The 27,775-nt window shown below is 52.0% G+C and overlaps 4 protein-coding genes across 10 annotated transcripts in view; 2 read left to right on the top strand and 2 right to left on the bottom strand.

The window, feature by feature from the left end:
- Positions 1-51: 51 nt before the first annotated feature.
- LOC101914942 (uncharacterized) lies at positions 52-4,809 on the bottom strand. The gene is made up of 2 exons (XM_055817040.1): positions 4,673-4,809; positions 52-3,676 (listed from the first exon to the last, which is right to left on the bottom strand). Exon 2 carries the CDS (start codon positions 3,641-3,643, stop codon positions 2,798-2,800), a length of 846 nt encoding a protein of 281 aa, XP_055673015.1. The 5' UTR covers positions 3,644-3,676; positions 4,673-4,809; the 3' UTR covers positions 52-2,797.
- SCLY (selenocysteine lyase) lies at positions 4,710-10,751 on the top strand. Of its 6 annotated transcripts, none has more exons than XM_055817033.1 (13): positions 4,710-4,930; positions 5,790-5,902; positions 5,994-6,094; positions 6,224-6,380; positions 6,688-6,815; positions 6,926-7,090; positions 7,433-7,539; positions 7,883-7,919; positions 8,269-8,352; positions 8,518-8,620; positions 8,796-8,871; positions 9,509-9,700; positions 10,488-10,751. In XM_055817033.1, exons 1-12 carry the CDS (start codon positions 4,710-4,712, stop codon positions 9,666-9,668), a joined length of 1,452 nt encoding a protein of 483 aa, XP_055673008.1. In that variant the 3' UTR covers positions 9,669-9,700; positions 10,488-10,751. The 6 variants fall into 6 exon arrangements, with proteins under 6 accessions (XP_055673008.1, XP_055673009.1, XP_055673006.1 ...); XM_055817037.1 differs by adding an exon at positions 5,619-5,721 and having other exon boundaries at positions 4,827-4,930; positions 9,509-10,751; XM_055817034.1 differs by having other exon boundaries at positions 6,968-7,090; positions 9,509-10,751.
- Positions 10,752-11,349: 598 nt separating this feature from the next.
- SLC35G2 (solute carrier family 35 member G2) lies at positions 11,350-19,735 on the bottom strand. 2 transcript variants are annotated; one of them, XM_055817038.1, is made up of 3 exons: positions 19,577-19,735; positions 14,384-14,453; positions 11,350-13,163 (listed from the first exon to the last, which is right to left on the bottom strand). In XM_055817038.1, the coding sequence occupies exon 3, from the start codon at positions 13,139-13,141 to the stop codon at positions 11,906-11,908; it is 1,236 nt and encodes a 411-aa protein (XP_055673013.1). In that variant the 5' UTR covers positions 13,142-13,163; positions 14,384-14,453; positions 19,577-19,735; the 3' UTR covers positions 11,350-11,905. The 2 variants fall into 2 exon arrangements, with proteins under 2 accessions (XP_055673013.1, XP_055673014.1); XM_055817039.1 differs by lacking the exon at positions 19,577-19,735 and adding an exon at positions 14,833-19,561.
- A 252-nt stretch (positions 19,736-19,987) lies between these two features.
- Positions 19,988-27,775, top strand: part of STAG1 (STAG1 cohesin complex component) — a 199,965-nt gene continuing 192,177 nt past the window's right edge. The window contains exon 1 of the mRNA XM_055817028.1: positions 19,988-20,274. The gene's annotated coding sequence lies outside the window, so the exon portion shown is untranslated. The remainder of the gene's footprint in view (positions 20,275-27,775) is intronic.

Genomic DNA, 27,775 nt, shown 5'->3' with positions numbered 1-27,775 from the left:
TCAGTTTCCTCTTTCCTCCCCCTTTAGAAAGAAGAAACAAAAGCCCAGAGGTATGTTATATTAATTTATTTGGGACACACCAAAAAAGGAAAGTCAACAACTGTTAACGTACAAAAGTACAGAATCCTGGGACAAGATTTACTGTCCTAATTAAAAAGGCACCATGGTCCCAAAGGAGAGTAATCAGAATACATCATTTAGAAATTTTCCCCCTGTTGCAGCAGAAACAGAGCCAGGCTTTGGCTCTATCCACAGTCAAACCCAGTTAAAAATAAAACCAACACAAGTATGATTTAAATGCGATAAACACTGCTCAGCCTGTACAAGATGTCATGAAAAGAATCACAGCCTAGAAGATGGTCGGAGTATTTTTTTTTTCCTTTTTCCAAACAGCAAAGGTGACAAATCACCGAATATATAACAGGAAGACAGCAGACTCCTGACGTCTTCAGCTCGACTTTCTGTAAGACATGTCAGTTAAACCAAAACTAGTAGGCTGAGTGTGGGGCTTTGAATGAAATGTAACTCCCTGTGGTATACAGGAAGTCAGATTTGACAACCTTAAATTCCCTGAATCCCTGAAAATCATAAAACACTATACAGCTGTGTTCCGTATTTGAGTCAACCCTGGTGGATTTGCTTTACACATGAGCATTTATACTGTCAGCTATATTTGTAATACAAAGGGGGTTTTACAGCAGTTATTAAAAAAATTCTAGTTCGGCGAGGTCCGAGCTTGGCTATATTCCCTGCTGAAACAGAGCTGCTGGTGTAAAAGCCCAGTGAGAGGCTCGAGTCCAGCACCTCAGGGCTGGAAGGCAAATAGTTTAAACGTGACATAATTTGCACGGGAAAGTCAGTGAAGCACGTCAGAGAGAGGAGGAGAGAGAGGGCTGCAAACCCTCAAGCAGCGGAAGCTGAAAAGTGTTGCAGAACGCGGGCGTGTGCGATTAAACCTGTAACGACACTACTGGTGATGTGGAATACACGGAGTTTGCTAAACATTTTGGAGCAACTTACCATGAAGAACTTCTTAGAGACAGAGTAAGGATCCTGGCCACTACTAACGAGCAAGGTCACTGCGAAGCTGATGCAGCGCTCTGAGCCGGATGGACCCATCCTTAGGCGGAGGGAGGGAGCAAAAGTACGCCGGAGCCTGCCTGAGCAGCAAGGCCACAGCAGCTGCCACCTCTTGTGCTCATCGCTAGCTCTGCTGCGTCCTAGTCAGACCAGCAGCTAATTTGTGTTTCATTCCTCCTTTGGCATAGGACTTCAAAGCAGTCCAAGAACTGATTCATCAAAAGTAAAGGAGCTGTCAAAATTATTCGTACATGCATTTATTGTTAAGGGAGCAAAAGCCAAAGAATGAAACAGCACGAGTTAATGTCAGTAAAATGATGTGCAGGACGGAGAAGAAAGAAATGAGGGAAAGCTGAGATACTGGAGTGGGGAAACCAACATTCACACTGAAAGGTAAATTTGAAAACCAGGCAAGTTTGCACTCTTTCTACCAGAGAACTTTCGTGAACAAATAGAGACTTGGGGGTTTTAATCTTCAGTGTAGTCTGGCAAGGTTTGGGAATCTCACCAGAGAGATCTCCAGCACTGGGTTTCACTGAAAGTTCAAGTCTCTCATCTTTAAAAACCAGTAAAGCAACTCTAACTAAAAATGGCAGATACCCTCACACTGCGGATACCTAAGAATCACCGACACGTCACTGCTCAGGATGTATGTGGGCAAGAGGGTTACATTTTGTTCAAACAAACTCTGGGTGGAAAACTACCATTTCCACCCTGCTGGTCTGCAGGGACCTCAGGGGGTGGAAAAGCAAGCCCAGACTCAGGTGCTTACTGCTGTAAGTACCACAGCTACCCACACCTGGAAAGGCTCTTTCTTCCCTATAACCTAAGAAGACAGGATAACAGTTTATAAAATTCTTCCAATCTTAATATTAAATAATGCAATTTGCATCCTTCCCCCTTCCTCCCCCCCCCCCCCCCCCCGCAGAAAATAAAATATTATCACTTCATTTAGGATTCACACCTCAAATCCTAGATTAGGGACTTCATGTTAAAACTCATCCAATTATGGGAAGGTAATTATCCTGATCAAGGAAACATTGTTAAAATACAATCTAGAACAAAACATTCAGAATCACCAATGCTTTTACAGCCAAAGCACTCAAAAGTCTCCTGATCTCTCTCTCCCCCTCCTCGAGCAAGGGAGCGATCCCTTCACAAAACCACAGGGTGCCTCTCCAGGCCTGGGTAACACAAGCTGAAAACCAGCTTCCTTCCTCACAGCAATGCCAATTTCTGCTGAAAGGGGCCAAGCACCTTTCACTCCCATCGAAACCAGCAGGAGTTAGGGCTTTTCAGCATACGAATTTTCTATTAGCAAGAAGTCCAAGTTATTTCCCTGCAGTAAATGAGAGTCCTGTTTCGTACTGTTTGTTAGGCCACCACTGGCTCAGAAATGGTGAGAGACTTCCAAAAACCCACGGATGTAGACAGGACCTTGGAAGAAGAGGCTTAAGTGCTATGTAACTTTAGATCATCTGCTATGTTTGAGCCTTCACATCGTTAGCCACTGACTATTTATTCTTCCAAATTTATGTGTTTTAGTCCTTGCCGCTGTTGTCATTTCAGCACTCTTCCCCAGAGGCAAGATGCTCCTGAGCTCTGGCTTGGAGATCTACAACAATCACTTCCAATTGACGGTGGGATTTCAAACTTGCCTAACGTGTGCATTGCCACCTCGTACTCCAGCAGCTCTGCCTGCTGACTGCGGTGTGCGCTAGCAGTTTTTGACCTTCTGCACAGTCTCGTAGAACCCAGGCCTAACTCTCCTGATGCTCATCCGTATATGCTGGCACTCCAGGGGCATGGTGGCGCTCGCAGGAGTCGTGGTGCACCGGCGCTTCCTTCTGCCCCGCAGTGAAAACGCCGGAGCCCCGCCGTTCTCCTCTGCAGGGTAGGATTCATCCACACTTGTGCCTTCATCTGATTGCTCATCACTTTTATATTTCACTTCCTTTGCTTTGTTTCCTTCCTTCTCCTCCTTGGCGAGTTTCCTGAAGTGCTCCAGACATTGTATCTTTTGTCTTCTTTCCATCATCTTCAATTCTGGCTTGTCTGTGAAATCTTCATAGTACATTTTTCTTTCGCTTCTTTGATCTTCAAGAAATTTCCACTCAATACTAGTCATTTTTATTCCACTGTATTCCTCCAATTTATTTCTTGTCTGCGTGTCTGTACAAAATACATCAAAGAGCTTCTCCGAACTCTCGTTGAATTTGTCTGCTCGCTCGGTAAAAGCCTGGTTCTGTCTCTGCTTTCTGGTCTGATACAATCTTGTAAATTCCTCGTACATTTTGAGGATAAGTTTCTTTATGTTTTGTGTCGCAATGGTGTGCAAGTTGCAAACCAACCAGTGCTCTTGCAGGTGCTCAGCGAGCAACTGGGCCGCACCTTCTTTGGACCGCTGGGCCTGGCCAGCTCTTTTGGGCTGCAATAGATACAGCATATTCTGAACTACATCCTTCTTGGTTGGCAGTATTCCCCGCGTGAAGCCTGAAGCCTCTACATATTCAACAGTCCCCAGCTTCTTCCGTGCCCTCACCTCGGTATCCAGTGATTCCATCACTGCTCGTTTATCGTGTAGTTATGACATAATCTGAAAGACGAGAAAAAAAACCAAAGGGTATGTCAAATGAAGCTTTTCTTTTTTTCCTGCAGCAAAAATAAACAGATGAGAAAATGTGCTCAAGCCAATAAGATCTGGGATTTTATGGTGCACTCCGTTGCTGTTGGACAGCTGCTGCGTTAGCCCAGCCCATTAAACAGCTGCACGCCAAGACCATCTCGGCTCCTCTGTGCTGTTCTTAAAGCCCAATACAGTGCGTTTGTTTACGTTAATTAGTTTTTAATTGGGTTTTGGACTTCAAGTTGTAAATTACAGTAAATCAAGACCGCCTGGGGCATCGGGCTTCCAGGCCGGCACGAAGGACTGACAGGCAAGCCGCAGAGCCGCACAAGTTCCCTTGCACGGGCGGCTCGGAGCAGGGGAGCTCGTTCCCCTGCGGCTCCTCCCGGCGACAGCGGCCCCGGAACAGTGACAGCTGGCCCAGGCCGGTGCCCCCCGCAGCACCGAGGCCTGGGCTGCGATTACTCGCGGCAGCCCGCCGCGTCCCTGCCCAGGCCCGGCCTGCCCCGCAGCATGACTGGCACTTTTCCCGGCGGCGCGGTGGCCCGGGCCGAGCGGCACCGCAGCCTGTCAGCTGCGGCCCGGCCCCTCCGCCCCGGCCGGCGGGGCCCGCGGAGCCACGAGGCCCAGACTCGCCGAGAAGATGGGCCGGCCACAGGCCCCGGGCAGGCCTACGGACCCCCCACCATCTCGGCCGCCCTCGGCCGGCAGCTCCCGGAGGCGGCGGCGCGCCGCGGGGCCGCTGTATCGGCACCGGGGGAGCGGGGCCGGGGGCGCCCCCCACCCCCCTGCGGCCCAGGGCCCCCTGCCGCGCTGAGTCACGGCGCGGGGCCGAGAAGGCCCCGGGCGTCGCCCGCCCGCCCCGCCTAAGGCTTCCTGCGGGCCACGGGCCCCGGGCGGGGGTCGGCGGAGCCTGACGCGCCCTGCCCCCGGCCCGGCCCGGCCCCTCCCCTCCCCGGGGCTCACCGCCATCTTGGAGGGGGGTCTGCGGAGCCTGCGCAGGATGGATTGGGGGGAACAGGCCGAGGTTGCTGCCGCCATCTTGGAGAGGGGCAGCGCCGCGGCAGCTACCGCCCGCCCCTCCCGGAAGAGCCCGCCCCCGCCGCTCCCGGCTCGACGGCGCACGCCGGAAGTGCGCCCCGCCTCGCGTCTGCCTCTTCCGGCCGGACTCGGCGGCAGCGGCCGCGGGATTGGTTGCGCGGGGAGAGGGAACGGCGCAGGACAGTGAGTGCGCGGGCGGCCCCGCGCGCTGCGGGCCCCACCCCCGGCATCCCCTGGTGGGGGGAGGGGGGGGTGCCCCTCGCGGACCCCAGGAGGAGCCGATTGGTCGTGCCGCGGGCGCCGCCTTCCGGGAGCCAATGGGAGCCCCGCGGGCTCGGCGTCTCCCGGCCAATGGGCGGGCGCAGTGCCGTTGCGACTGTGACGGCAGCTGATTGGCCGCTGCACAGGCGGCGGGGTGCGGATTGGCGGGCGGGCGGGCGTCATAGCGGCGGGGAAGGTAGGAGGGACTGAGTGGATTGTCGGGTGCTGTTATTGTGGGGCAGGGGAGAGGGAGCTGATTGGTTAGGGCCATGATGGCGGGGAACGAGGGAGGGACCTCATTGGTGGACACGACGGCAGTAGGGCAGTCAGGAGGCTGCTGATTGGTGGGTGCCGTGGCGGTGGGGCAGGCAGGAGGGAGCTGATTGGTGGGTGCCGTGGCAGTGGGGCAGTCAGGAGGGAGCTGATTGGTGGGTGCCATGGCAGTGGGGCAGTCAGGAGGCTGCTGATTGGTGGGTGCCATGGCAGTGGGGCAGTCAGGAGGCTGCTGATTGGTGGGTGCCATGGTGGTGGGGCAGGCAGGAGGGAGCTGATTGGTGGGTGCCGTGGCAGTGGGGCAGGCAGGAGGGATCTGCCTTGTTCCCTCCGCCAGCACCGACTGTGGTCCCAGGGAGGCAGCAGCAGCGCGGGACAGTGACAGCAGCGATGGGTGCTGGGACGGAGCCGGCAGAGGGACGTGTCGACGCATGGCAGGGGTGAGTGCCTCGCCCCACTGCACCCCTGCCCACCCCCACACCACCTCACCCACCACCTGTCCCTGCAGGAGGATCTACCTGGACCACAATGCCACCACCCCGCTGGCCCCCGAGGTGGCCCAGGCCTTGGGGGACGCCATGCACCAGGCCTGGGGCAACCCCAGCAGCTGCCACCCGGCAGGTGGGGACCAGGGAGCCACCACCTTGGCTTGTGCTGCGGCAGGGCCTGGCTGTGGGGGCCCATGGCGGAGCTGCCTGCTCTCACCCTGCAGGCAGGAAGGCAAAGGAGCTCATCAGCAGTGCGCGGGAGAGCCTGGCGAGGATGGTGGGGGCCCGGCCAGAGGACATCGTCTTCATGTCGGGGGGCACAGAGGTGGGAGTGGCCGCCATGTCTGTGCAAGGCGGTGACCCCCCTTCCCACTGCCACGATGAGGAGGGTGGGGACAAAGGGTGCTGCGCTCCCTCTGGGCCTTCACTTTCCCCTCTGCCTTCCTCTTTTCAGGCAAACAACATGGTGATCCACACCGCCCGCAGGCACTTTTCTGACAGCCGGGCCGGGCTGGGGGACGGTGGGGGGATGCCCCACATCGTGACGTCAAGCGTGGAGCACGACTCGGTCCGCCTGCCTCTGGAGCAGCTGGTGACAGAGAGCCTGGCGGGTGAGCGGCAGAGGGACTGCAGGGGATGCGCTGGGGACACCTGGCTGCACACTGGGGTTTGCTGGGGAGGGCTTTGCTCTGCTGGCGTTTCCGTGGCAGAGGGCGGGGAACCTTCTTGCTCTGCCAGGTTCCCCCTTCTGCCCCTCAAAGGGCACTGACCCCCCATATGTCCCTGTTCCCTCGAGCTGGGTGCAGTGCCCTGCTGGCACCCGAGGCCAGGTGCTCCTGCCTGCTGCATGGGGCGTGGGCAGCCCTGGGTGCTGTTGGCTCTCCCAGCAAACCTCAGGGCTTGTTTCTTGGCTCACAGAAGCCACCTTTGTGCCTGTGTCCTCACAAAGCGGGCGGGTGGAGGTGGATGACGTCCTTGCCGCCGTCCGGACGACCACCTGCCTGGTTTCCATCATGTTGGCCAATAATGAGACCGGGGTCATCATGGTGAGCCTGAGAGCAGCAAGCGGTGTGGGGTGGGGACAGCCTTGCAAAAAGGTGCTGGGTGAGGGGCAGCAGGTGACCCCTGGGATGCAGATCCTCTGCCCTCCTACTAGCCTGTTGCAGAGCTAAGCCAACGCATCCGTGCCCTCAACCAGCGGAGAGTGGCAGAGGGGCTGCCCCGGATCCTGGTGCACACTGATGCAGCGCAGATGATTGGCAAGGGACGTGTGGATGTGCAGGAGCTGGGGGTGGACTACCTGACCATCGTGGGACACAAGGTATGGCCCTGTTCACATGGCCCAGATGCTCTTTGCCCTCAAAGATCTATCTGTTGGGGTTCCAGGGAGACTTTGGGAGCCCCCCACAGCTTGATACCTCATCAGTGGACAGAGTTTTTCTGCTGGATGGTGCTCTGAAGAGGGTCTTCAGCTGGGTGACAAGGCTCCTGCGAGGCAGGGGGACCTTTTGGTGAGGGGGAGCAGGAGGAGGCTGAGGGCAGGACACAGCTCTGCAGCAGCCTGTGCCTGTGAGACAGGAGGGCACTTGGATTTGGGCAGCAGCATAGGAAAGGGACACCTGGCAGGTGTCCCCAGGGTCACCGTGGCTGTTTCTTCCCACAGTTCTATGGCCCACGGATTGGTGCGCTGTACGTGCGTGGCCCGGGCACTGCCACCCCGCTGCACCCCATGCTCTTTGGAGGGGGACAAGAGAGGAGTTTCCGGCCAGGGTAAGGTGGCTGGTGGTGGCCCGGAGAGCTGAGTCTTGGGGTGGTGGCCAGACCACCCGTGGCTACTTAGTCTGAGCTGAGCTGGCAGCTGTGTCACCTGGCAGCCCTGGGGCAGGTAGCCCAGCGCAGGGAGATGGTTGCGTGTGTGGGAACTGCAGGAGCCTGTGTGCAGGCTTTGCTGCTGGAGGAACCACAGGGTGGAAGTGCCCCCTTCCCCACCACCTCAGAGAGGTGTCTGGGAACCCCTGCCAGTGGTGAGGTGTTTCCCAAAGGGAATGTCCATGTCCCTGAGGTTGGGTTTCTGGTCTGGAGAAATAACTCACTGCTTCCCCTTCCCTTCCAGCACTGAGAACACCCCAATGATCGCTGGCCTTGGCCAGGTGAGTCGGTGGCGGTCACGGGTGCGTGGTTCCCTAGGGGTGCTGCCCCGTGCAGCCAGCATGGAGACAGCCACTGCTTATTAGAGGTGACATGCTCGGGGTTCTGTAGGGTGGGTGAACTAGTGGCAAAGGAGATGGGGCTTTCTGGTGCCAGCCAGCTCTGGAGCACCTGCCACAGGCTCCGCGTCCCTGGCAGCGGGTGGTCATGCAGTTCACATGGTGCAAGGCACCAAGAGGCTTTTGGGGGACGCGGGGGACCTGGCGACTGCAGAAGCTGTTCCTGGGCTGGGCCCATGTAGCAGGGGGCTGCGCACAGAGGGAAGTGCCTGTCTGGGTTTGCTCTCCTCAGGCTGCAGAGCTAGTGAGCAAGAGCTGGGAGGCCTACGAGGCTCATATGCGGGATGTTCGGGATTACCTGGAAGCCAGGCTGGAGGTGAGCAGACCTGGTTCCCGTTTGTCTCTCCCCTCCCGGGGGCTCAGCCTGCAGAGTGTGGGGCCTGGAGCCAGGGTGGGTATGTACCTCTGGCCCTGCTACCTCCTCATCGGGACAGAGCTGCTCGCCAGCCCAGAGTGGCTCACAGCCCTCTGATTTCTCCAGGCCTCCTTTGGGAAGCAGAGGATCCACTTCAACAGCCACTTCACAGGCTCCAAGCGACTCTGCAACACCTCTAACTTCTCCATCCTGGGCCCAGGCCTTCAAGGTAGCTCTTAGCCCACCACTGTCCCGTGACGGCACCCACGGAGCCAAGCGCCTGCTCTGCACAGCACCCTGCAGCTAGAGACCAGCGGGTCTTGGCGTGAGCAGAGTGATGAGGCAGGCAATGGCCCTCGGAGAGAGCCTGGGTGCTGGGAGACCTGTGTTTGTGTGTGCTGCAGGGCGAAGGGTGCTGTCTCGCTGCAAAACACTTCTTGCCAGTGTTGGGGCTGCTTGCCACTCTGAGAAAGGGGACCGGTAAGCAGCTGGCTTTGCCAGGGCATCTTCCCACAGGAGCACAGGTGGGAGGGAGGGGAAGAGGAAGGGAAAGGGACTGTGGATTGCTGTGAGCAGCATCAGCTGGAACAAAGAGGGTGCAGAGCTTTCCAGAGGGGCTGAAGGGCTGCAAAGGTTACACAGACACAGCTGGAATGCTTGACTTCGTCCCTCCTGGCTGTGGTGATCCAGCAGAGCTTGGAAGTACCCTTCAGCGCCTGGCACTGCCAGAAGAGAGTCTGCCTTAGGTCCACATCTGCCTGGCTCACCTGCTCAAGCCCAGTTGGGGTCTCCAGTGGGCTCCTTTAGGGGTGTGGGGGGGATGGCAGGTGTGTTTGGCCTGGCCTAGAGCAATGCCCTGTAGACGCAGCAGAGCTGCCAACGATGGGGACACAGGAGATGTTCTTAGAAGGGAAAAGCCAGATCCACCATAGGGCAACAAGCCCAGTGGAAGCAAGTGCCTCTGGAAAGTGAGCAGGGCACTGTGCAGGAGACAGGTTTGCCTGGAGTGCATCTGCAGATTTCACTTCTTAATGGCTTGGTGAAACTTTCTGGTGATCCATGTGCTTCCTCCTCAGCCTTTGAGTTAAACCTGCTCACCCCCGGGTCTATGTTTCAGGCCCTCCTCGGTTCTGCTGAGCTGTGGGATCCCCTATGACGTGGCGCAGAATGCCTTGCGGCTGAGTGTGGGGCGAGACACCACCCGGGCAGATGTGGACCTGGTTGTGCAGGACCTCGTGCTGGCTGTGGCTCAGCTGGACCAGGACCAAGCCCCATAGACCCTGGGAATCGCTCTCCAGTCATCACCCAGGTTCTCAGGACGGGATTGTGCCTTGCTCAGCCCCTGGTTGCTGGCTGCCTGTGTCAGATTTGGCTCAGGTTTTGCACCTCATCCCTAAGTTGAGCTGACTCAGCCTGCAGTTTGGGATCGTGGACCAGACGCTGGGGAGGTGGTGGCTGGTGGTGGCAGGAGGAGGAAGCAGGGTCATCCGTTTCAGCAGCAGTGTGCTCTTAGGTCTGCTTAGCTGCATCTCAGCTTGCACTCACAGCGATCACGGCGGGGCCAGCACAGCTCTGCAGCACATGTGGCAGGAGCAGAGAAGCCAGCACAGGCACGGGAGGCAGCAGGGAGCAGTGCTGAGAAGGGGGCTTTGCTGCTTTGGGGCTGGGGGAGCTCATCAAGAGCTTGTTCAAGACTCTGTCAGCCCCACTGCACGGTGCCAGCATTCAGGGAGTCCCGCTGTCAGATGCTGATTGCTTGCCAGCACCTACCCAGCTGGCCGCACATGATAGTCTCAAAGCTCGGCTCCATCCAGAGCGTAACAGGCGTGGAAGCCATAGGAGATGGAGCCTTTTGCCCTGGTTGCTTCCACAAAGGAAGCTGTCCTGCTGTCTTGTTGCTCAGAGGAGGAAAGACCATCTGCCCTAGAGGAAAACGAGGGTTGAGAGAAACACAGCAGGATTCTGGGCTGGGAACTGCCCTGCCCCTGCCAGGGCCCTAAGCTACCAAAGGATTTTTCGGCTGGGAAGGTGCTGGGCACGGCTTTCCTGGCGCTGCATTGCATTCCCTGCTCCCTTTCCTCCTGTCCTTCCTACAGTGGGCAGAGCTCCTGTCGCTGGCTCCGCTTGCTCTGAAAGGAAGGGTTTTGTCGAGGCAGCCAGAACTGTGCCAGCACCCGAGGAAACACGTCTCCCCTGTTTGGCCCAGGCGGTCGCTCTCATCGCGGACACGGGAGGACACGAGTGTCACGCAGATTAGGAGCGTTGCCGGCTGGGCTGACTGATGTCAGGAAACCTGGTCTCCCTGCATATTCATAGAAATAAAGCAATTGCTGCTGCTATGGCTTTTTCCAAAGTAAAAATGTATTTTTCATGGTGTTTTCCATGGGGGAAGCTGAACTGGTTGGGGTCATCTAAGCAATGTCTTTTCCCTCAGAAAACACCCGTTTCCCAGAACAGAGGCACAGTCTGCTGGGGTGGAGAGGTGCCTGCTGGTCCTGGCTGGCATGGAGCCCATGGACACAGATTCTTAGATGCTGGTCTTTCTCTGTAGTAGCCACACATTAAGCACTGCCAGGAATACTGTTGGGAACCATAAAGCCCTGAGGCTTTTTGTGAATCTAATTTCTAACAAGTGTTAGGACCCAAGCATGCTGCCTTGAAGCCACTGGGTGCCTGTCAGGCTGTTCAGTGCTACTGCTACTGCTCACACCTCAATCTCAAATGCAGTCTTGCCTGTTTCTTTTTTTCTCTCCCTTGCATAATAGTTGAAAACTCTTTTAAGAGAAAGTGGTTCCATAGAACAGTGCTTTGCTTCAGGGGTAGATCTTTTATCTGTCACGGACCCTACAGTTCTTGGGGACCATTCTTTCACAGCTGTGGCACAACTAGAGGTCCAGTTTTGGGGGCTCTCTTGCCCTCATAGGAGGTTTGGGCTTCCTGCATCAATTCAGACAGAAATTTAACCACAAAGCACAAAAAGCTTTACTGACTTATTCTTTATACACACAGGAAATGCACGTTTTAACCACAGAAATACAAGCATTACTTCATTTAGAATATTACAGCCAAAGCATAAGAAGTGTTACAGAGGAAATGAATACTCTGGTTGACCATTTTAATGGTTTTACTGTTCATTTTCCTGCTGCCACACCGCACGGGAATGGGAGTCACTAGTGAATCCCTCTGTCTCTGTATTCCTGTATTGCCTTATCTGGGGAAGGTGAGGAAGAACATGCCTATGGCTCAGGCTGCGCTTCTGTGGGCCAGTCTGTGCTTCTGCTTCTGCACCCACGTGCTGGAGACAAACTGTTTTCTCACATGACAAAATGTCCATGGTTGTATGCACTAGAACCAATTCACCTGTCATGGAAGTCTGGAAATACCAACACTGCTACATCAGCTGTGAATTTAAACAGTAGAGGGAGGACCTGGCCACTACACTAGAACACAACAGAGTTAAAAGGAGTTACTTTCACGTGGTCACGGAGCCAGAACTGGATGGAAAAAACACAATTCATTTAATGGAAGAATCCACAATCTCCTGATAATCTTGCCTTCCTATATTCTTCCAGGACAGTTTATAACATGCAAGGAAAAAAACACTAACCAAAATAACGGCTCCCCCAACAAGATCGTAAGCACCTGGGAAGATCCGCAGCACAACAAGCTGCAGGACCATGGCAATGACTATCTCCAGGTGCTGTATGGTGCTGACCAAAGCGGGGTGGAACTTGCTCAGGGCATAGTAGACTCCCAGGAAGGCTGCTGTGGAGCACAGGCAGATGGCAAGGAGATAGCTCCAGGTCTCTCCATCCAGTGGGACAATTGGCTCTTGAAGTAAGAACATAGTGGACGCTCCCCACACCGTTCCTGTCCAACTAAAGGTGAACAGTGCTGTCCACATGCTGATGTTATCTTTGATTGATCTATAGACTATCATGGAGAGAGCAGTGGTCAAACCTGCCATAACGGTCATGGTATAGCCAAAAGCTTCCTTCCAGGTGCTCAGCAAAGAGTTTTCCTCCTTAGCAATGTTGGGGATCATGACCAGACAAACACCAAACACACTGCCAACTACAGTAATTATGTCTACGTAAGCCATTCCTTCATCTATGATTAAAAAAGCCAAAATGGCACTGAACACTGTAGTGGTAGCCCTCCACATAATGGTCCCATTGCTGGGGGGAACTATAGAGAAGGAGGTATAAGCACAGGTAATAGAGATAACGTTGCAGACTCCATAGAAGAAGAGCCGGAGTCTGTAGCCTTTGGGGCCAAAGGGAGGCTCATGGTAGTAACACACAACAGTAATGGACAGCACCTGTAAGACTGAACGGATGAAAATTAACTCTAGGGATGGCACTTTGGAACGATCAGAAATTAGTCTTGTAATTAGAGCCACACATCCGTGAGCCACGGCAGATCCAAAAAGGACTACCCATGTTTTCCTTGACTGCAGTATGTTTCCTTCAGGAAAATGCTGGGACTGCCTGATCTCATCAGGTTTTGGCAGTTGTGCTGGCTGAAGCTTTGTCTCTATTGTACCAAAAAAGGTCCTTTCTCTCTTCTTCCCATCATTCAGTAGTCTTTTCTTAGGATTATCCTCCAAAAATCCTCCGGTATCTTCATTAACATCCTCATATCCCTCTTCTCCTGGCTGGGGGTAATGAGAAGTATATTTCACGGTTACTGTGTTAGGATGAATTTTCACTCGCTTTTTGACTGGGTATTTTTGGGAAGATGTATCCATTTCCTCAGTGAAATGTCCCAGTCTTAAGAAAAAAAATGAAGATGCACTGTTATTTTTATTTAATGAATAGCAAGAATTTACATTAGTATGTAAATGCTGTTACTGTTTACAAGCTACTTTTATCAACCAAGTACAAGTACTAGTAGATTGTTCTTGGTTTTGCTTTAATTTTCTGCAGAGTTACTACTAAATACCTTTGATCGTCAGGCCATTTGGATCTCCTTAAAAGTCAACCATGGCACTTCACCTTAAGTCACTAATTTTTGAAAATTATGTATATTCTCATTATGTATAGTACGTATAATGCATTCTCATATATTCTTACTCTAATGAGAAAGTTCTCTTGCTAAGCTTTTTGGACAGTATATACCCTGTAATTATGAATTATACTTATTGCTAATTGCTTGCTAATGTTGCAAGATTATGGAAGAAATCTGGCTGGAGGAGATGACCGCCTTGTTTCTAGACTGACAGCAACACAGGGAAACAAGGAGTATCCCTGAGCCAGTCAGCGTAGTCAGCTTATGAGTAATCAACATATTTTTGAACAGTATTTTGACAATGTTAAAAATTCCATCTTCTTTTTACATCCTGTTATTTCCAGTGATTGGTTTTGCCACAGATTTGTTCTTCAAATCTGATTTTTTAGATAATTTATTTCCAATGGGGAAAAGCTAGACAATCCGGACCACTAACCAGCCCTTCCTGTGGCAGGCATTTAACAAACACAGCAACAAACTACCACCCTTCTGTCTCCGATTGAAGGTCCATTTCATGCTACCAAAGCAGCGCCCATGATCTGTGTGCACCGCTGTGACATGTGCAGCAACACATGTGGCGCTGCATGTCACAACGGCGGCATCTGTGGCGCTGCATGTCACAACGGCGGCATCGCCCTCCAAACAAGCAAGCAAGCAAGCCCTCTGCACACCCGGCCTTAGCCGGCACAAATGCCACTCGGCCGTCGCTGGCCCCAGCACGTGCAGCCCACCTGCAGGGAGCCCACCTGCAGCCGTAATTCCTCCAGCTCTCCGCTGAGCATGCCATCGCTGTCCCCAGGCCCAGCATGACAGCAGAGGGTCTATTTAATTCAGGCACAGGGATGTCATTAAGATTACTTTGTTTTCACAGCGCCCTCAACCATCTGCACAAAAAGCCCTTCCAAAAAGAGCTGGCAGCAGGAGAAATGCAACCTTCCCTGTCTTCTACTCACCCCAGCAAATAAACCCATGCAGATCTTACCTGCGACAGAGATTTAATCCCAGGCCAGAAGGGGAGACACCTCTTGGTCATCTACATCTTTACAGGGTGCCTAAACAGAAACAGTAGATGCTCTCAGGTAGCAAACAGGAAAGGTTACAGACATCCCAGCACAGAAAGTAATACCCAAGGGAGGCATGAAACATTCTGCTGGTTTTTCAAAGCTGACAATTTCAGAAGCAACAGCATGCCCTTGAGGCCACGCTCCTTGTGAACTGGCAACCACCGTGCTTACGAAAAGACACCACCACAAAACCCAAGAAACTTCAGAAGGAGAGAAAGCAATCAGGGCCATCTTGCTAAAACCATTCCTCAGCCATCTCAGAATTATTGATGGAACTATTCCAAAGAACAAGCAATTGTTTGGTGAGCATAAGGTTCCTACAGCTTCGTAACGATAAAGTTCACCACCCTGTGCCTGCTGTGCTCACCAGCACCATGGAGGAGAGGATGCCCAGGGGGACCTGCCATCCAGTCATCCATCCCCAGGAGCAGCAGCTTGGCCTCTGCGGTGTCAGCAGGGGACAGGCAGGGACAGCCCTGCAGTCCTTGTCTGCAGGAGTGCCGCAGCACGGGAGCAGGCGGGTCCTGAACATGCAAGACCACAGCTGAGTGGACAGTCAGGCCAAACAGCACCGCAGCGGTTTGTCAGGGAGACCACAGATCAAAAGGCGATGTAAAAGTAGGTGCAATAGCTCTTCACAGAAACACTTTAAAAATACAGTGGCCAGGTTTAGCCTTTGCATTTTGTCCATCCATAATCTGCATCCCCTGTGTCTCCTGACAAAAATAATTTACATAAGAATGGGACATTCTTCCTTTTTCCTCACAGTTTATTGTATTTATTGAACACCCTCCCTACACCCAAGCTAAGCTGTAGCCTACTTCTTGCAGGCAGAGTGAATCCTGGCAGGGATCACAGTGAATGGGAGGTGGGGAGAGGGGCAGGCACCGAGTCCCAGCTCGGTCCTGCACAAGTAAGCGAGGGATCCTGGGGTGAAAGGGTTAAGGCCCAAGAACAAGGAAGATGTCGTAAGCACCACAGATATTTACCTGAACAAAAGAGGCTCCAGGATGGTTGTGGGGGGGTTACGAGAAGGCCTCCAGAACAAGGAAACTGTCATAAGCACTAGGTAGTTAGCTGATCGCGAGGCTCTGGATGGTTGTGAGATAGGGAGCTGCCTGGATAATCTCACTTTACAGAGATGCGCAGGACCATAAAGATAAGAAAGTTACAAAAGAATGGCAGCAATAGAAGATCCCTATGCCCGCTTAGAGACCACCAGGAGAGACACCAGGAGAGACAACTGTGAGTGTGGACCAGACACTTGCATATGTTAATGAGTTCCAGGAAATCTCATGTATATGTATAACTTTATGGTATCTAGCCTCTTGCAAGTTTGCCAGATTCTTGGAGCACTTACGGTGGAGCTATCCCCAGTGCTGCAACAAAGAAATTAAGTTACCGCTTAGTAACAGTCTGCTGGGAGAGTTTTATTACATCTGACTCACTACCCAGCCGCACCTAGCTTCCCACTTTGATGAAGTTAGAAAGCACGGAGGTTAGGATGCTGCCCATCTTGGTACCGGGGGCACTACCTTGCTCTTGCTTTGGCAGGCTAACGCGCCCGGCCCCCAGATCCCTCACTGAAGCTGAGATCGGTAGACGTTAGAGGGTCTGAGGACAAGAAACAACCTTGTCTGTGCAGGAGACCTTGGGTAGCACTCCTGTTCCCGTTTCTGCCACCAGCCCATTTTCAGCAGAGTTCAGCTGAAAAAAAAAAAACGATGCCAGTGCGCAGCTAAATGGTGGAGGAGTATTCCAGAGTGCCCATTAATGTCGCTTAAATACTCCAAGAAACTTGAGAAGAAACAGCTGAAATGCCAAAGAGAGCAAATAAAGAGGGTAAGAGCTGGGTATCAGCAGTGCTAGCAGGCAGCCCAAACAAACCATCAAACATTTAAAAACACCCTACCAGAAACCTACCCCAGTCCCACCTGCTACTTGCACTTTTTCTTCAGATAAATTGTTAATTTCAGATTCTTTTAATATGCAAATGCAAAATGCACTGAATGGCTCCAGGAAGGCAGGATTTTCACAAGCACAGCTTTTCTCACCTAGCATTTTCCTTGTGGTACAAATTCACAATCCTGCCTTGCTGTCCCCACATCTTAAAAAACATCTAAGATCATCTTGATTTAAGGCACAATACATGGAACAGGAGTAAAATAAGTGGGAGAAAAAGAAGACAAAAGGTGCATGAGGCATTGTTACTACCGTGACAGTGGATCTAGCCTGTATAAACTCAGTCATTTCGTTAAGAAGCAGCCGAGTTCATGAAAACAAATCAACTAATTTTTTTTACTATTAGCATATGATGGTAACTTTGTTGGTTCCTGAGTTTAGATTACATTTTCTTCCAACAAGTATTGAAAAGGGTATAGAAAAGAGACAAAATGCAGTTGCAAATGTAGTGCTGGACCTGTGTAATGCATTCAGAGATCCCTCTGGAGGAAAACAACAGCTCATGAGCATGTAGCTCAAAATGGCTGTCCTGTACAGATGCTGTATTCCCTCCAGTATTCTTCAGCACTAAGAATGCTCACAGTTGGAAGGTCTGGAAAGAAGGTCAAACACATCAGACATGAGAAAGGCAGGAGATGAGAAGTAATAAAGGACAAAAAATAACGGGAGTTGCTTAAGCCAAAATCTAATTTTCTCTACTAAACATTGAGTATATTGACAAATGTTACTCCAACTCTCACATAGTAGATTTATTTGTACTCTTTGGTGACCTTGCTTTTCTTAACCAGTGAGAATTTCAGTGGAGACTGAGATTAGCGCATATCCCAAATCCATTGTTTGCCCAGATGCAAATTTAAAATAAACGGAAACCAGCACAGCCTGTGCAGAAAAACTACTTCTCTTTTGTGGAGTTCGCATGAAGTTTTTATTTTTCTTCATATCTGGAAACATAAAATGCTTTGAGTTTTCTATGAAAAGCAAAATTTGATTTTGAATCGAGTTTAAGACAAGGTTAAGCACTATGCAAAATTCTCATGTTATATCACAAAAACATTCCCAATTCAAACGACAGCCTGGGACACCCATTTAAATTACTGGCTCATGGAACTCACTGACTGCCAAAGTGTGAACCCGGTTTTCCCATGGGTGAACAAATAATCACAATGGATTCAATAAACGTCACAAATCATTAGTAACTACACACTGTGACTTCTTTTAAAAGAAAAACCCGCAAACACTGCCGCCCCCCTCCCCGCCCCCAATCACTACACAGCAGCTGATTGGCCAGGTAGAGGTGCCACTCAGCTCCTGGGGGTGGGAGGCTGAGCTCCCCTCCTTGCCGTGCCTGAAGGAATTAAGGCTTTGAAGCCTGACTGGAGATTCGAACCGCAAATTTCCAATAAACCCACAGAACGACAGCCTCATCTTCTGCCAGATCGGTCAAAACCTGAAATATCATTACAAAAGATTTGCAGACATGGCAACTGCGGTCCTTACAAAGTCGAAAACAAGAAAATGGCTATCCCTGCGCTCTTGAAAGGCAGTCCTCGCAGGGACGTTCCTTTGCCTCTTCTGTGGGAAAAAACCTGAATCTCCACAACTGAGATTTCCAGAGGGCTGTAAGCAACCTCTATAGGATAACTACAGACTAACAGTTTCCCTTGAATACTGTACGTATGAAAGATCCACTCCATCCCTACAAACCCATGTAACTGACTGAACTTGTGCCACCTCCACCAAGAACTTGCGTGCACCGACTTCTCACAATGCAAGTTTTGATTTTGATTATCAGGTGCAGGAAAAAACTCCTGAATTCCTGTTTCAGCACCCTCTCCATTAAGACCACCTTTACCTTGCCGGAGATTCTTTGGTGCTTGATAGTCCAGGCAAAGGCACATGCCAAGGGATCTACACTCATGTGATGACTTGACTAGGGTAACACAACGTGAACGCAATGAGAAGGAAGAAAAGGCAACATAAGGTGCACAGGCAGTTAATGTGGGTATCACTGAAACAGTACATTGCTGCTACGCTTTTAAACTGTTTGATAAGGTGCTCGCTGGAAAATCAGAATACCTTTATCTTTTTTAGGCAGATGGTCTAAGCATATAAATCAATTTTATTGAAAATATATGCAAAGAAACTCAAGTCTTTATTAAAATGCAATGAATAACAGAAGGTATTTAAGAAAATGAAAGAGCAATTATACGAAAGTTTTTAGTACTTAAGCACAAGAGTGAATGTTACACGCAAACCAACAAACCAGTATCTCGTGTCTTCAAACGAGCCATCTCCAACAGCACTGCCTCGGGGAAGAGCCAGTACACCCTTCACAGAGTTAAAATATAAACCCTACCCTTAAGCCCCAGGAATTATCAGTACACTTCTGATAATATTTTGCTGCCCAAACCCAATCTGTATTCGTGCTAGCTCGCTGAAGCTGCCACATGTGACTTCAGTGGGGTTATATGCGACACCTTCCATTTCTCTTGCTCTCAATAGCCTATTCTCTTGCTATATAAGGGCTCCAAGCGTGTTCGGTTCTATGAGAAAACACTCTGCCCCGATTTCTGCATTCGTGGCCGTTGCCTGTTGCAACTACGACCTCTGCAGCTGCAACGCTGGCATTGAGTGAATCTGGAACAGGAGCCACCTCGCCTGCAAACTTCCACCCCGACCCCCCTGGTGTGGACAAACCCCGCATATCCAGGCACGGGGGTAAGCACGCACGGAGAACACGTCCACACTTTATGTACAGTCTCCTACAGCCCACGAACAGAGCTTGGCTAGATTTAAGCGAGGTCTTAAACGGTACGTGACAACCGGCTGAAACGAGAGCACAAGGTGGCACCTCCGGGTTTACCGGGCCAGACGGCAGGCTGAGACCGGAGACGTTTTGCTGACTACCGTGCCTCTTCCTCCGGCAAGCCGCAGGAAGGCCGGCGGGCAGCAGGGCTGGGGGCGCCGCTCGGGCTGCACCGGGAGCGCGGGCAGGCGGCGGCGCCCCTGGAGCGGCGGGCGCGGGCTCACCGGGGTTCCAGTGCGCCCAACAGCGAGCGGCGGCCCCGGCCCCACCGGGCCCTTCCCGGCCGCCACGTCTGCGGCCCCCGCGGCGCGACGCCCGCCCGCTCCTGTTCCCGAGCACTTACCGGTACCGAACACCCGCCCGGCGCCGCCGCCTCGGCCCGCCGCGCCCTCGGCGGCCGCTCCCGCCTCTCCCCTGCCGGGGGCCGCCGCCCCCCTCAGCCCAGGGGCCTCATCGCCGCGGGCCGCCGGGGACAGGCCGCCCCTCCGGCACCCGGGCCCGCCCCGGGGCCGCGCCCCCGCCGCCTCACGGAGACCGGCGCCACCTCCCCGGCCCCGCCCCGCCCCCGCTCTGTCGCGACAGCCGCCCGCCTGGGCTCCGCCGGTTTCCTGTCACCCCGGCCGCGCCCCGCCCCCTCAGCGGCGCCGCTCCCGGCCGCCTTCCGCCCCGCCGCCGCGCGCGGGCACCGGCGGCGGGGCGCATGCGCGGCGTTTTCGCGCGAAAGACGTTTGCGGCGCCCGCGTGCCGCCCCGACCCGCGGCGCCCCCGCTCCCCCCCCCCCTCCCCGCGCGGCGGCGGCGGCGGGCGGGCAGTGGCGGCGCGCGGGCGCCAGGGGGCGCTGGGGGTCCGGCGCGCGGCGGCGGCTGCGCCATTGGCGGGTCGGAAATGCCGCCAGATGGCGGTTTAGGATTGCGGCTCCGGTGAGCGCGGCCCCCGCCAGCGCCGCCGCCCCGGCCCCGGCCCGCACCCGCCCGGACCCCGCGCGCCAGCCGCTCCGCAGGCTCCCGGGGTGCCGCCCGGCCCGGCGCGGCGCGGCCCGAGGTGAGCGGGGCGCGGGGGAGGGAGGGCGCTGAGGCGCCGATCCAAGATGGAGGCGCGAGGGGCGGGGGCAGCGGGCCGGGGCCGCTCGCTCGCTCGGTCTCCGCGGCGGCCGGGCCGGGAGCGGGCGCTGCCCGTGCGAGGAGAGAGGAGAAGGGGAGGGGAGGGAAGAGGAGGCGGCGCGGGGCGGGGCGGCTCCTGCCGGAGCAACGGGTCCCCCGGGCGCGGCGCTCTTCGCCGCCATCTCATTGTCCCCGCCGGGGCTGCCGGGGGCGCCGGGCCGAGCTCGGCGGCCTCTCCCGCTGCCGGGCCTGCGCCCCGCTCCGGGCGGCGGCGACGCTCCCGCTGCGCGGCCCAGTGCCGCGGGGGCGGGGGCGGCCCGGGCGGCGGCGGCGGGGGATGCTCGGGCGGAGCGGGGGTGGCGCTTCCGCCGCGCGGGGCACGGGGGGTGGCGGCGGCCCCGGCCGGGCTGGGCGGCGGCGGCGGAGTTGGTGCCGTGGCCGCGGGGAGGGAAAGTTGCGGGAGCCGGTTCGGCTCGGCGCGGCCCGCTTCGCCGCCTGGGCCCGGCCCGGGGGAGGGCGGCGGGAGGGCCCGGGCGCCCCAGCGCCCCGCCGGCGCCTGGCTGGCGTCCAGGGAGGGGACAGGCGGGCCCGGGGGGGTCACACACTGGCGGGGTGTGGGGGGGGAGCTGGGGCCCCCGCCCCGCCGCTGCTCCCCCGGTTGTTGGCGCGGGGGTCGCGGCGGGGCGGGCGGGCTGCCGGGCCTGGGGGCGAGCGGCCGCCCCTGGGCTGGCGAGGGGGGGACAGCCCCGTGCCGTGTCGCCGTGGGGTTCCCCCCGCCCCCGGGGTGGGCAAAGCAGCGTGCCCGTGCCCTAGCCCGGGGGGCCGGCGGGGCGGGCTGCTTGGTGGTTCCGGGCGGGGAGAAGCCGAGCGTCGGTGGTGCCCTCCGGCCGTACTGGGAGGAGGGACACCGGGCCGGGGTCCTGAGCTGCTGGACAGCAGAACCCAACCAAACAAAAAAAAAAAAACCCCACCAAAAAAATGGCGAGGATTCTGGTGGCAGGAGGAAGGCTTGTGCCGTGGGTGCTGGCGGCTTGGTGGCGAGTGGTGGGCACCGGGCGAGCCCTGGCCCGGCCGTAGGAGCAGCGCTGGCACCTGTGGGGCAACCTGCGGGCATGTGGCTGCCCATATCGGCGTCAAAAAACTTAGTTTCCGGTGAGACAGTGTGAGTTTAATTAAACTAAATTGAGCGGCTTTATAAATATTGATTATTTTGGTTGTGTTCCGCACGATTTTGAGGTTCTTGTAGCTCTGTAGAGTTAAGGCTAGTAACAGGGTTTATTAAGTCGTTGAGGAGCAGAAAGCCTTCTCCAGATTGCACCGGTAACGCAACTCTTCTTAAATTGTGTCATGTGTCTGGTGTGGTGGATGACATTAATGCCTGCATTTAGACACCTTAAGACTCGTTTAACTTTTCCACATTATTACCCTGGAGATAGGGGTGGTATGGGAGAAGGAGTAGTCCAGATTTTCTGGATCCAAAGCAGTTTTACTTTGCCTAGTGAGGGGTTTTTTTGTTCATCTGTAGATAGCAAGGTCATTTGATGAGTGTCTCTATGGTATAACTTGTGAAGAAATCACTGGGCCCCAAGGCAGTATGTAGGCTGTCTGTCAAAACCATGGGAAGAAGTTCTTTCTTTTACCCAACTAGAGGCCAATCTGTTTGTTTGTTTTCTTTGTGACTCCACTGAGATGAATTTTTGGTGGCCAGCCTGAGGAAAGTCCATGTAGTGGGGTGCAGAGGTGTTTGAAATGGCTAGCCAAGCCATGATGCAGCAGGATTTCCTGCTGAGCGGGAGCGGAGGGGCTGACTCCTCCAGGGTTATGATTAATCCGAGAGGATGTAATTTTTACTGGCTGCTCAACACAGAGTGTTCAGTTGGAATTCTTGCTTGCTGCTGCTGACGGACACGCTTGGGGGTTTATAGCAGTTGGAGTGCGTAGTGGAAAATGGTACTTGTCTGAAGCTGAACGAACAGTTAGTGCTGGTTCTGGAGGTTCCAAGCAGCTCTTCCGCAGCCCCTGTGTGTAACAACTGGAGCACGTGGCAGTTGGCAGCTCCCTGCCTCTCCTGCTTCCTAAGGTTTTACAAACGTGCTGAAGTTGGTGAGTTCACTGTGAAAGGCAGCATCTATGGCCGAACATTCACACACAGTATGCCATGGACAGAAGCTGGGAGGGCAGCTGAAACCCTGGTGTTAGAGCTCTGTGAGTGGGGTCTCCAAGCTGTTTGGCTACTGTCCCTGTCCATAGCCTGCCCTTCCTGTCGTGCAGAGTTTTGTGTGACATCTGCTGAAACTGCCGTGCATCTTTTGGTGGTTGAGAAGTTTTATGAACATCAAATGTCTGGGTGCACTGACAAAATGAGTTGTTCAGGATGTTTAGAAACGCAACAAGTGAACATTTTTTGTTTGAAAGAACCCTTTCCTAAAGAAGAGCATGTACTTCAGGTTTGCACTGGTGACTTTGGATTCTCTCTGTTCTTTCCCATTGTTGCAAAGACTGGCCCTTATGTGGCCAAATATTGGTATTTTAAATATCATTTAACTAGGCAAGTGAGCCCATAGAAGTGTAAGGATGGCAGTGGGAGAGAGATTCTTAATTGTGATGACTTTCTAAGAAAATAGTTTTACTGGGATAAGAACATATCTTTACTGTAACATTTGTTACAACGTAAATTGCTTTCTGGTCAGGTGCACAAAAGACTCAAACATCCTGCTGAAAGTTTGGAAGTGCTAGCTCTGTAGTTAACAAGATACAATGAAAGCAGCAAACTTGTCATCTTGTCTGCTTAAGTTATGCAGGAATGTGAGAGGCTAAGTTTGGATGCAGCACTATTCAATGGGTGGTCTGCCTCTCGGAGATCTGGCTCTCCCCATTCTGCACCTTGAAGTGCCCAAGTCTTTGGGTGAGGCTCTGGCTTTTGATGCTTGGAGTCAAAACCAGAAGCTGATGCTGAAGCCCGGTGCCAGGATAAGGAAGCGCCTTATCTAAGTCTGATGTACTGGCCTCAGGACTTAAAATGCTAACCAAAATCTGTTAGATCATGGGGGTTTTTTGGTTTTTTTTTTAAGTTTTGGGAGTTTATTGCAGTCACTCAAATCTCATCACGTGGAGCTCTGAAACTCTACTATTGCCGATTTCTGTCTCCTTTTGCTTGCAGTGCCACAAGTGTGTTTGCTCATTTGGCTAAAAATAGAAAGGAGTAGAGTTGGTTTTCTTTCTTGGAAAAGAGAAATCCTACAAAGTTTGTGTTCACCAGGAGATAATTGCTTTGTTGTTTCTATCCAGGACATCTGGGGATATGCTTTATTCTTAGCAGCAGCATTTTGCTTTTCCAAACTGCTTTAACTTTGTTGGGTTTGGGTGTGGAATATGTGATCAGAATACAAAAGACTTATTTCTTTGTTCCTCTAGGAAATAAGGCGTTGAGAGAATGTTATTGCGACCCTCTGTTGTAACTTTTCAGTCTGAAAGTATGCTTCCAAAAACAAGTGTTGTTTTGGGAAGGTCCATGTTAATTTTTTTTTTTAAGGTAGACACCACTTTCAGCTGGCTGAAAGAGCTGAAGAGGGAATCTTCTCTTTAGTTCTGATCTTGTAGCTACTTGCTGATTTCTGACGTGTCCTATTGAACATCTGAATGTAGGTAATGATTTCACCACTTGGCAATTTCTGTGTATCATTTGTGAGAGAATACCCAGTAACTCGGGTCCCTTCACTAATGTTAGAAAGAATTATGCTTCTGGGTTTGATAGTTTTGCAGCGTTTCCTCATTTGCATCTCTGCAGGCATTTGAGTATTTTGGAAAATGGTTTTTAATAGTAGCAGTATGCTTGAGAAAGCAGGGTGTCTTGGACAACAGATTCTTCAGGGTACCTTTACTGAACCCAAACGGTATCAGTGTATCCTGTTTTGAACTGTAGGTTAGATGGAAACTTGATAAATTTGGTAATTCTGCTTATGCAATCTCAAGACCACCTTATTTTGGAAGAAAATGCCCATTTATAATACTGGTAATTCTGTATTTCGTACAAATGGTGCAAATACAAGGTTTTTCATCCTTTCAGGCACCCGACTTTGATACGTGCTGCTCTCTGTGTACCTAAAGATGGAGACCGCGGCTGGCTAGCCACAGGCTACCATATGCTTGTTCCCAGATTATGATGCTAGTTCTGCGCAGGGTGGATTTGTAGTCTCAGTCTTAACACATGCAAATAGGCATTGGTTGCACAACATCATTTGGTGGGACAGGCCTCATGGCCACAGTTCCCAGTGTTACTAGACACGAGAGCTTGATGTGGGAGAGTATTCTGAGTTCCAGTCACACAGTCCTTAATCATGTATTGCAGAATTAAGAGCAAGAGGTTAAATTCTTAAGCCTGTCCTCCCTCAACTGAAAGGCAAGTTTTTTCAGGTGGTTCCTGAAAGTAATGTTTTACTAGAAAGCAGCAAGGGGCAACATCCAGCCAACTGTGTTCCTTGCTGTGCGGGGTTACAGCAGAATATGTGCTATTTATTCTACAAATAAATCTAAGGAGTCTATATTCTGTAACTCTCTGTATAGCAGACTTGTATCAGCAGCTTAGCTGAGTGAGAACAATGTTGGCAGATTGTTCAGTTCATAGGAGAATAGTATTTCTTTGTAGAGTTACATAGGAGTAGACCTGTGTGTCAGAAATGTTTCTAAATGTCAAATATTTTTCTACAATAAAATAAGAAAAATCAAACCAATTCATTTTGGATGCATTTTTTTATATGTATACTAGCGTTGGTGTTTATTGAAACAAAAATCAAATGACAAGCTGAGAATCTGTTTGCTCTCCCCCACATGAGGGTTTCTCTCTCCATTTTAGGGTTAGAATCCCCAAGGGCCAGGAAGATACCAATGTGTTGGTGTTTGTAAGCAGAAAATAAAACTTCATTTGTGAATGGGTAACAAATGCCATCTTAGAAGGGTGATAAATATGCCAGTTTTGCATTGTTATTTTCTCAGCTCTGTTCACTAGGACCATAAGAGCTTGTTCCTGCCAGTGGAATTGCACAAGATGGTTGAGCTGATCTGCCAGCCTGCCACAGCTGAGAGCGCAATCTCTTTCTCCACAGCTGCACAGTTCTTCCTTTTCCTTTGTGCTAGTGCTGCTGTGGGCTTGACCTTTCCTTGAGCTAGCTGAATTCCCTACCTGGCAAAAACCACCTGCTTGGGAGGGGTGTTTTTCTGCCAGGTGAATGAATTGAATCAGGCTATCAGAGTAAGGTGATGCAAGGTCAGTGGCAAGAATATTTTTTGGGGAAAATGGTTCTGGAGATTGAGACCCTTGCTTCTTCAGGTGGGAGATTCTGACTGACTCAGCTGTGTATGCTCGCCTTGAGTGGCCGTGTTCAGCGGCAGAGCCCATCACTGGGTGTGTAAAGTTGGGATTCCTGCTGGTAACACTCTTACCTTTACTGAATTCCCCCTGCCAGCTTTCCTGTCCATAGCCCATGTGTGTTCTTCTGTTCTTTGTGGCTGGTCCTGTCTGCCTTACCACAAATAACTTGGTATCATCAGCAGGTTGTTAGCATTCACCTCCTTTTCCAGATGTAGGAACATCTCAAACAATTTGGGCTCCAGCTCATACTCCTGTGGGACTTCGCTGGTGGCCTTACTCTGTTGTCAGAAATGACCATTTGTTTTGCTCTTTGTTTCCTCTCTTTTAACCAGATAACCTATCCATGCAAGGCCTTTTATTGCCAAGGCAGCTCAATTTCTTTAAGAGCCTTTTGTAAGCAATCTCATTAAATGTCTCTTGGAAATTAAAGCAGGCTTTATTAAGTAAGAGCCCATCAGTAGGTGGGTAAGGGAGGTCTTCTAGAGAGCTCCTGTAGGTTTGTGGAACTTGACTTTCCTGTACAAGAGTGGGGTTGATTGCCTTGTCTAAATGCTGTCATCTATTTAGCTAGCTATTTATGGATCTGTCTTCTAGAATAGTTTCTGCGAAGTTAGGCTTGCTAGACTGTAGCATCACAAAGTGTTAGGTGAGAGAGTAAACACGATTAGAGGTTGTGCTCAAGAGTAAGCACTGCTTCAAGCAGTAGAATTTTTTTGAAGGCTGTTTTCTTTTGATTCACTCATATGCTAGATTTGGCATCTAACAATTTTGTTTTTCCTGTAGCTTTGCTTTATTAGGACGCTGGTTGGTGGAAAGGAATTAAGACTCTCTCTTCTAAGAAATTAATATTTTTTAAAAATGTAGAGGAACTTAAATATTTTGGGACCTCAGTTTTCCTGAGCTCAGTGGAAACTGTCCAGGGGCTGACAGTTATTGGTAGTGGGAACTGGAGAAAAGGAGAGGAGAAGGATATGCATGCAGAATACAGTTGTGTATGCCTGCTTCTGTTGGGTACTGAGCTTAAAAAAGCCCCAGACAAAACAACACGGTTGCAGTGATACCATACAACAAATGATACAGTACGGGGAGTGCAAGTCACCACTGCAGAGATCACCTTTGCTTACAGAACTGAAGTTCAAGGGTCTGCCTTCCTTTGACTGCATCCCAGCTGCGCTCAGCTATCTGTAACATTTGTGTTCTGCCATACATAATGCTCGTGAGAATGAAAGTGTGAGTGAAGATAGAGAATTAAAACGGTAAGGATAGCTACCAAGCCTTTTGAAGGACTTTGCTGAAAGACTGTGACATTTCAGGTACTCTGCCCTTTTAGTTACAGATCGCGGTTTGTTTATTCTTCATCTCATTCTATTCCACAGTTCCGGTGTTCTTCTTCAGCTCTTTGAGGCTCTCTTTATTTTAGCCCTAGCTGATTATTCTACTTGTATTTACATAAATCAAATAAAATTCACCTATAATGTGTCCTTTCTTATCTCTCTAAAAAGGGTCAGCATAGTGGGTCAGAAGTGGCATAATTTTTGTGGGTTTGTACGTATCTCTTGTCTTTCCCTAGTGACACGTGTGATTTTTTTTCCCCTCTAATATATTTTATTTCTGTGAGCTCTGTTTGGAACAGTTTTCTCTGCCAACGCGATAAGACAGAGATGAAATTTAATTCACATTTCAAAATTAGAGAATCTTTGAATACAAATTATTATGCTATTGTGCAAGACACTGGATGCGTTCAGAACCTGAAGAGGAAGAGGCATGTGGAATATTGTATTATTTCATTGAAAATAGCCGATCTAAATTATGGCAGTGCTGTCCATTTGCTGAGGTGGAAGAGAGGACGGTAGGTGGGATGACAGTGAGAACTTGCAGTTGGGTCCTATCAAATATCCCCAAAGCTGGAGTGTAACGAGCGGAGCCGTTGGAGTGAAGCAAAGGAGGGAGACTGTTCTGTACAGCCTGTCCTGCGGCTTGAAGGTCTCCGCACTCTGCCGCACTGTTAAAGCAAGCAGGAGAACACTGGCAATGGGGTCAGTGAAATTTCAGGTATAACCTATGCTACTGGCAC

The sequence above is a fragment of the Falco peregrinus genome, chromosome 12 (assembly GCF_023634155.1).
Source record: "Falco peregrinus isolate bFalPer1 chromosome 12, bFalPer1.pri, whole genome shotgun sequence".
NCBI lineage: Eukaryota > Metazoa > Chordata > Aves > Falconiformes > Falconidae > Falco > Falco peregrinus.
Note: the sequence above shows the minus strand (reverse complement) of the source record. Positions and strands in the feature narration are given on the sequence as shown.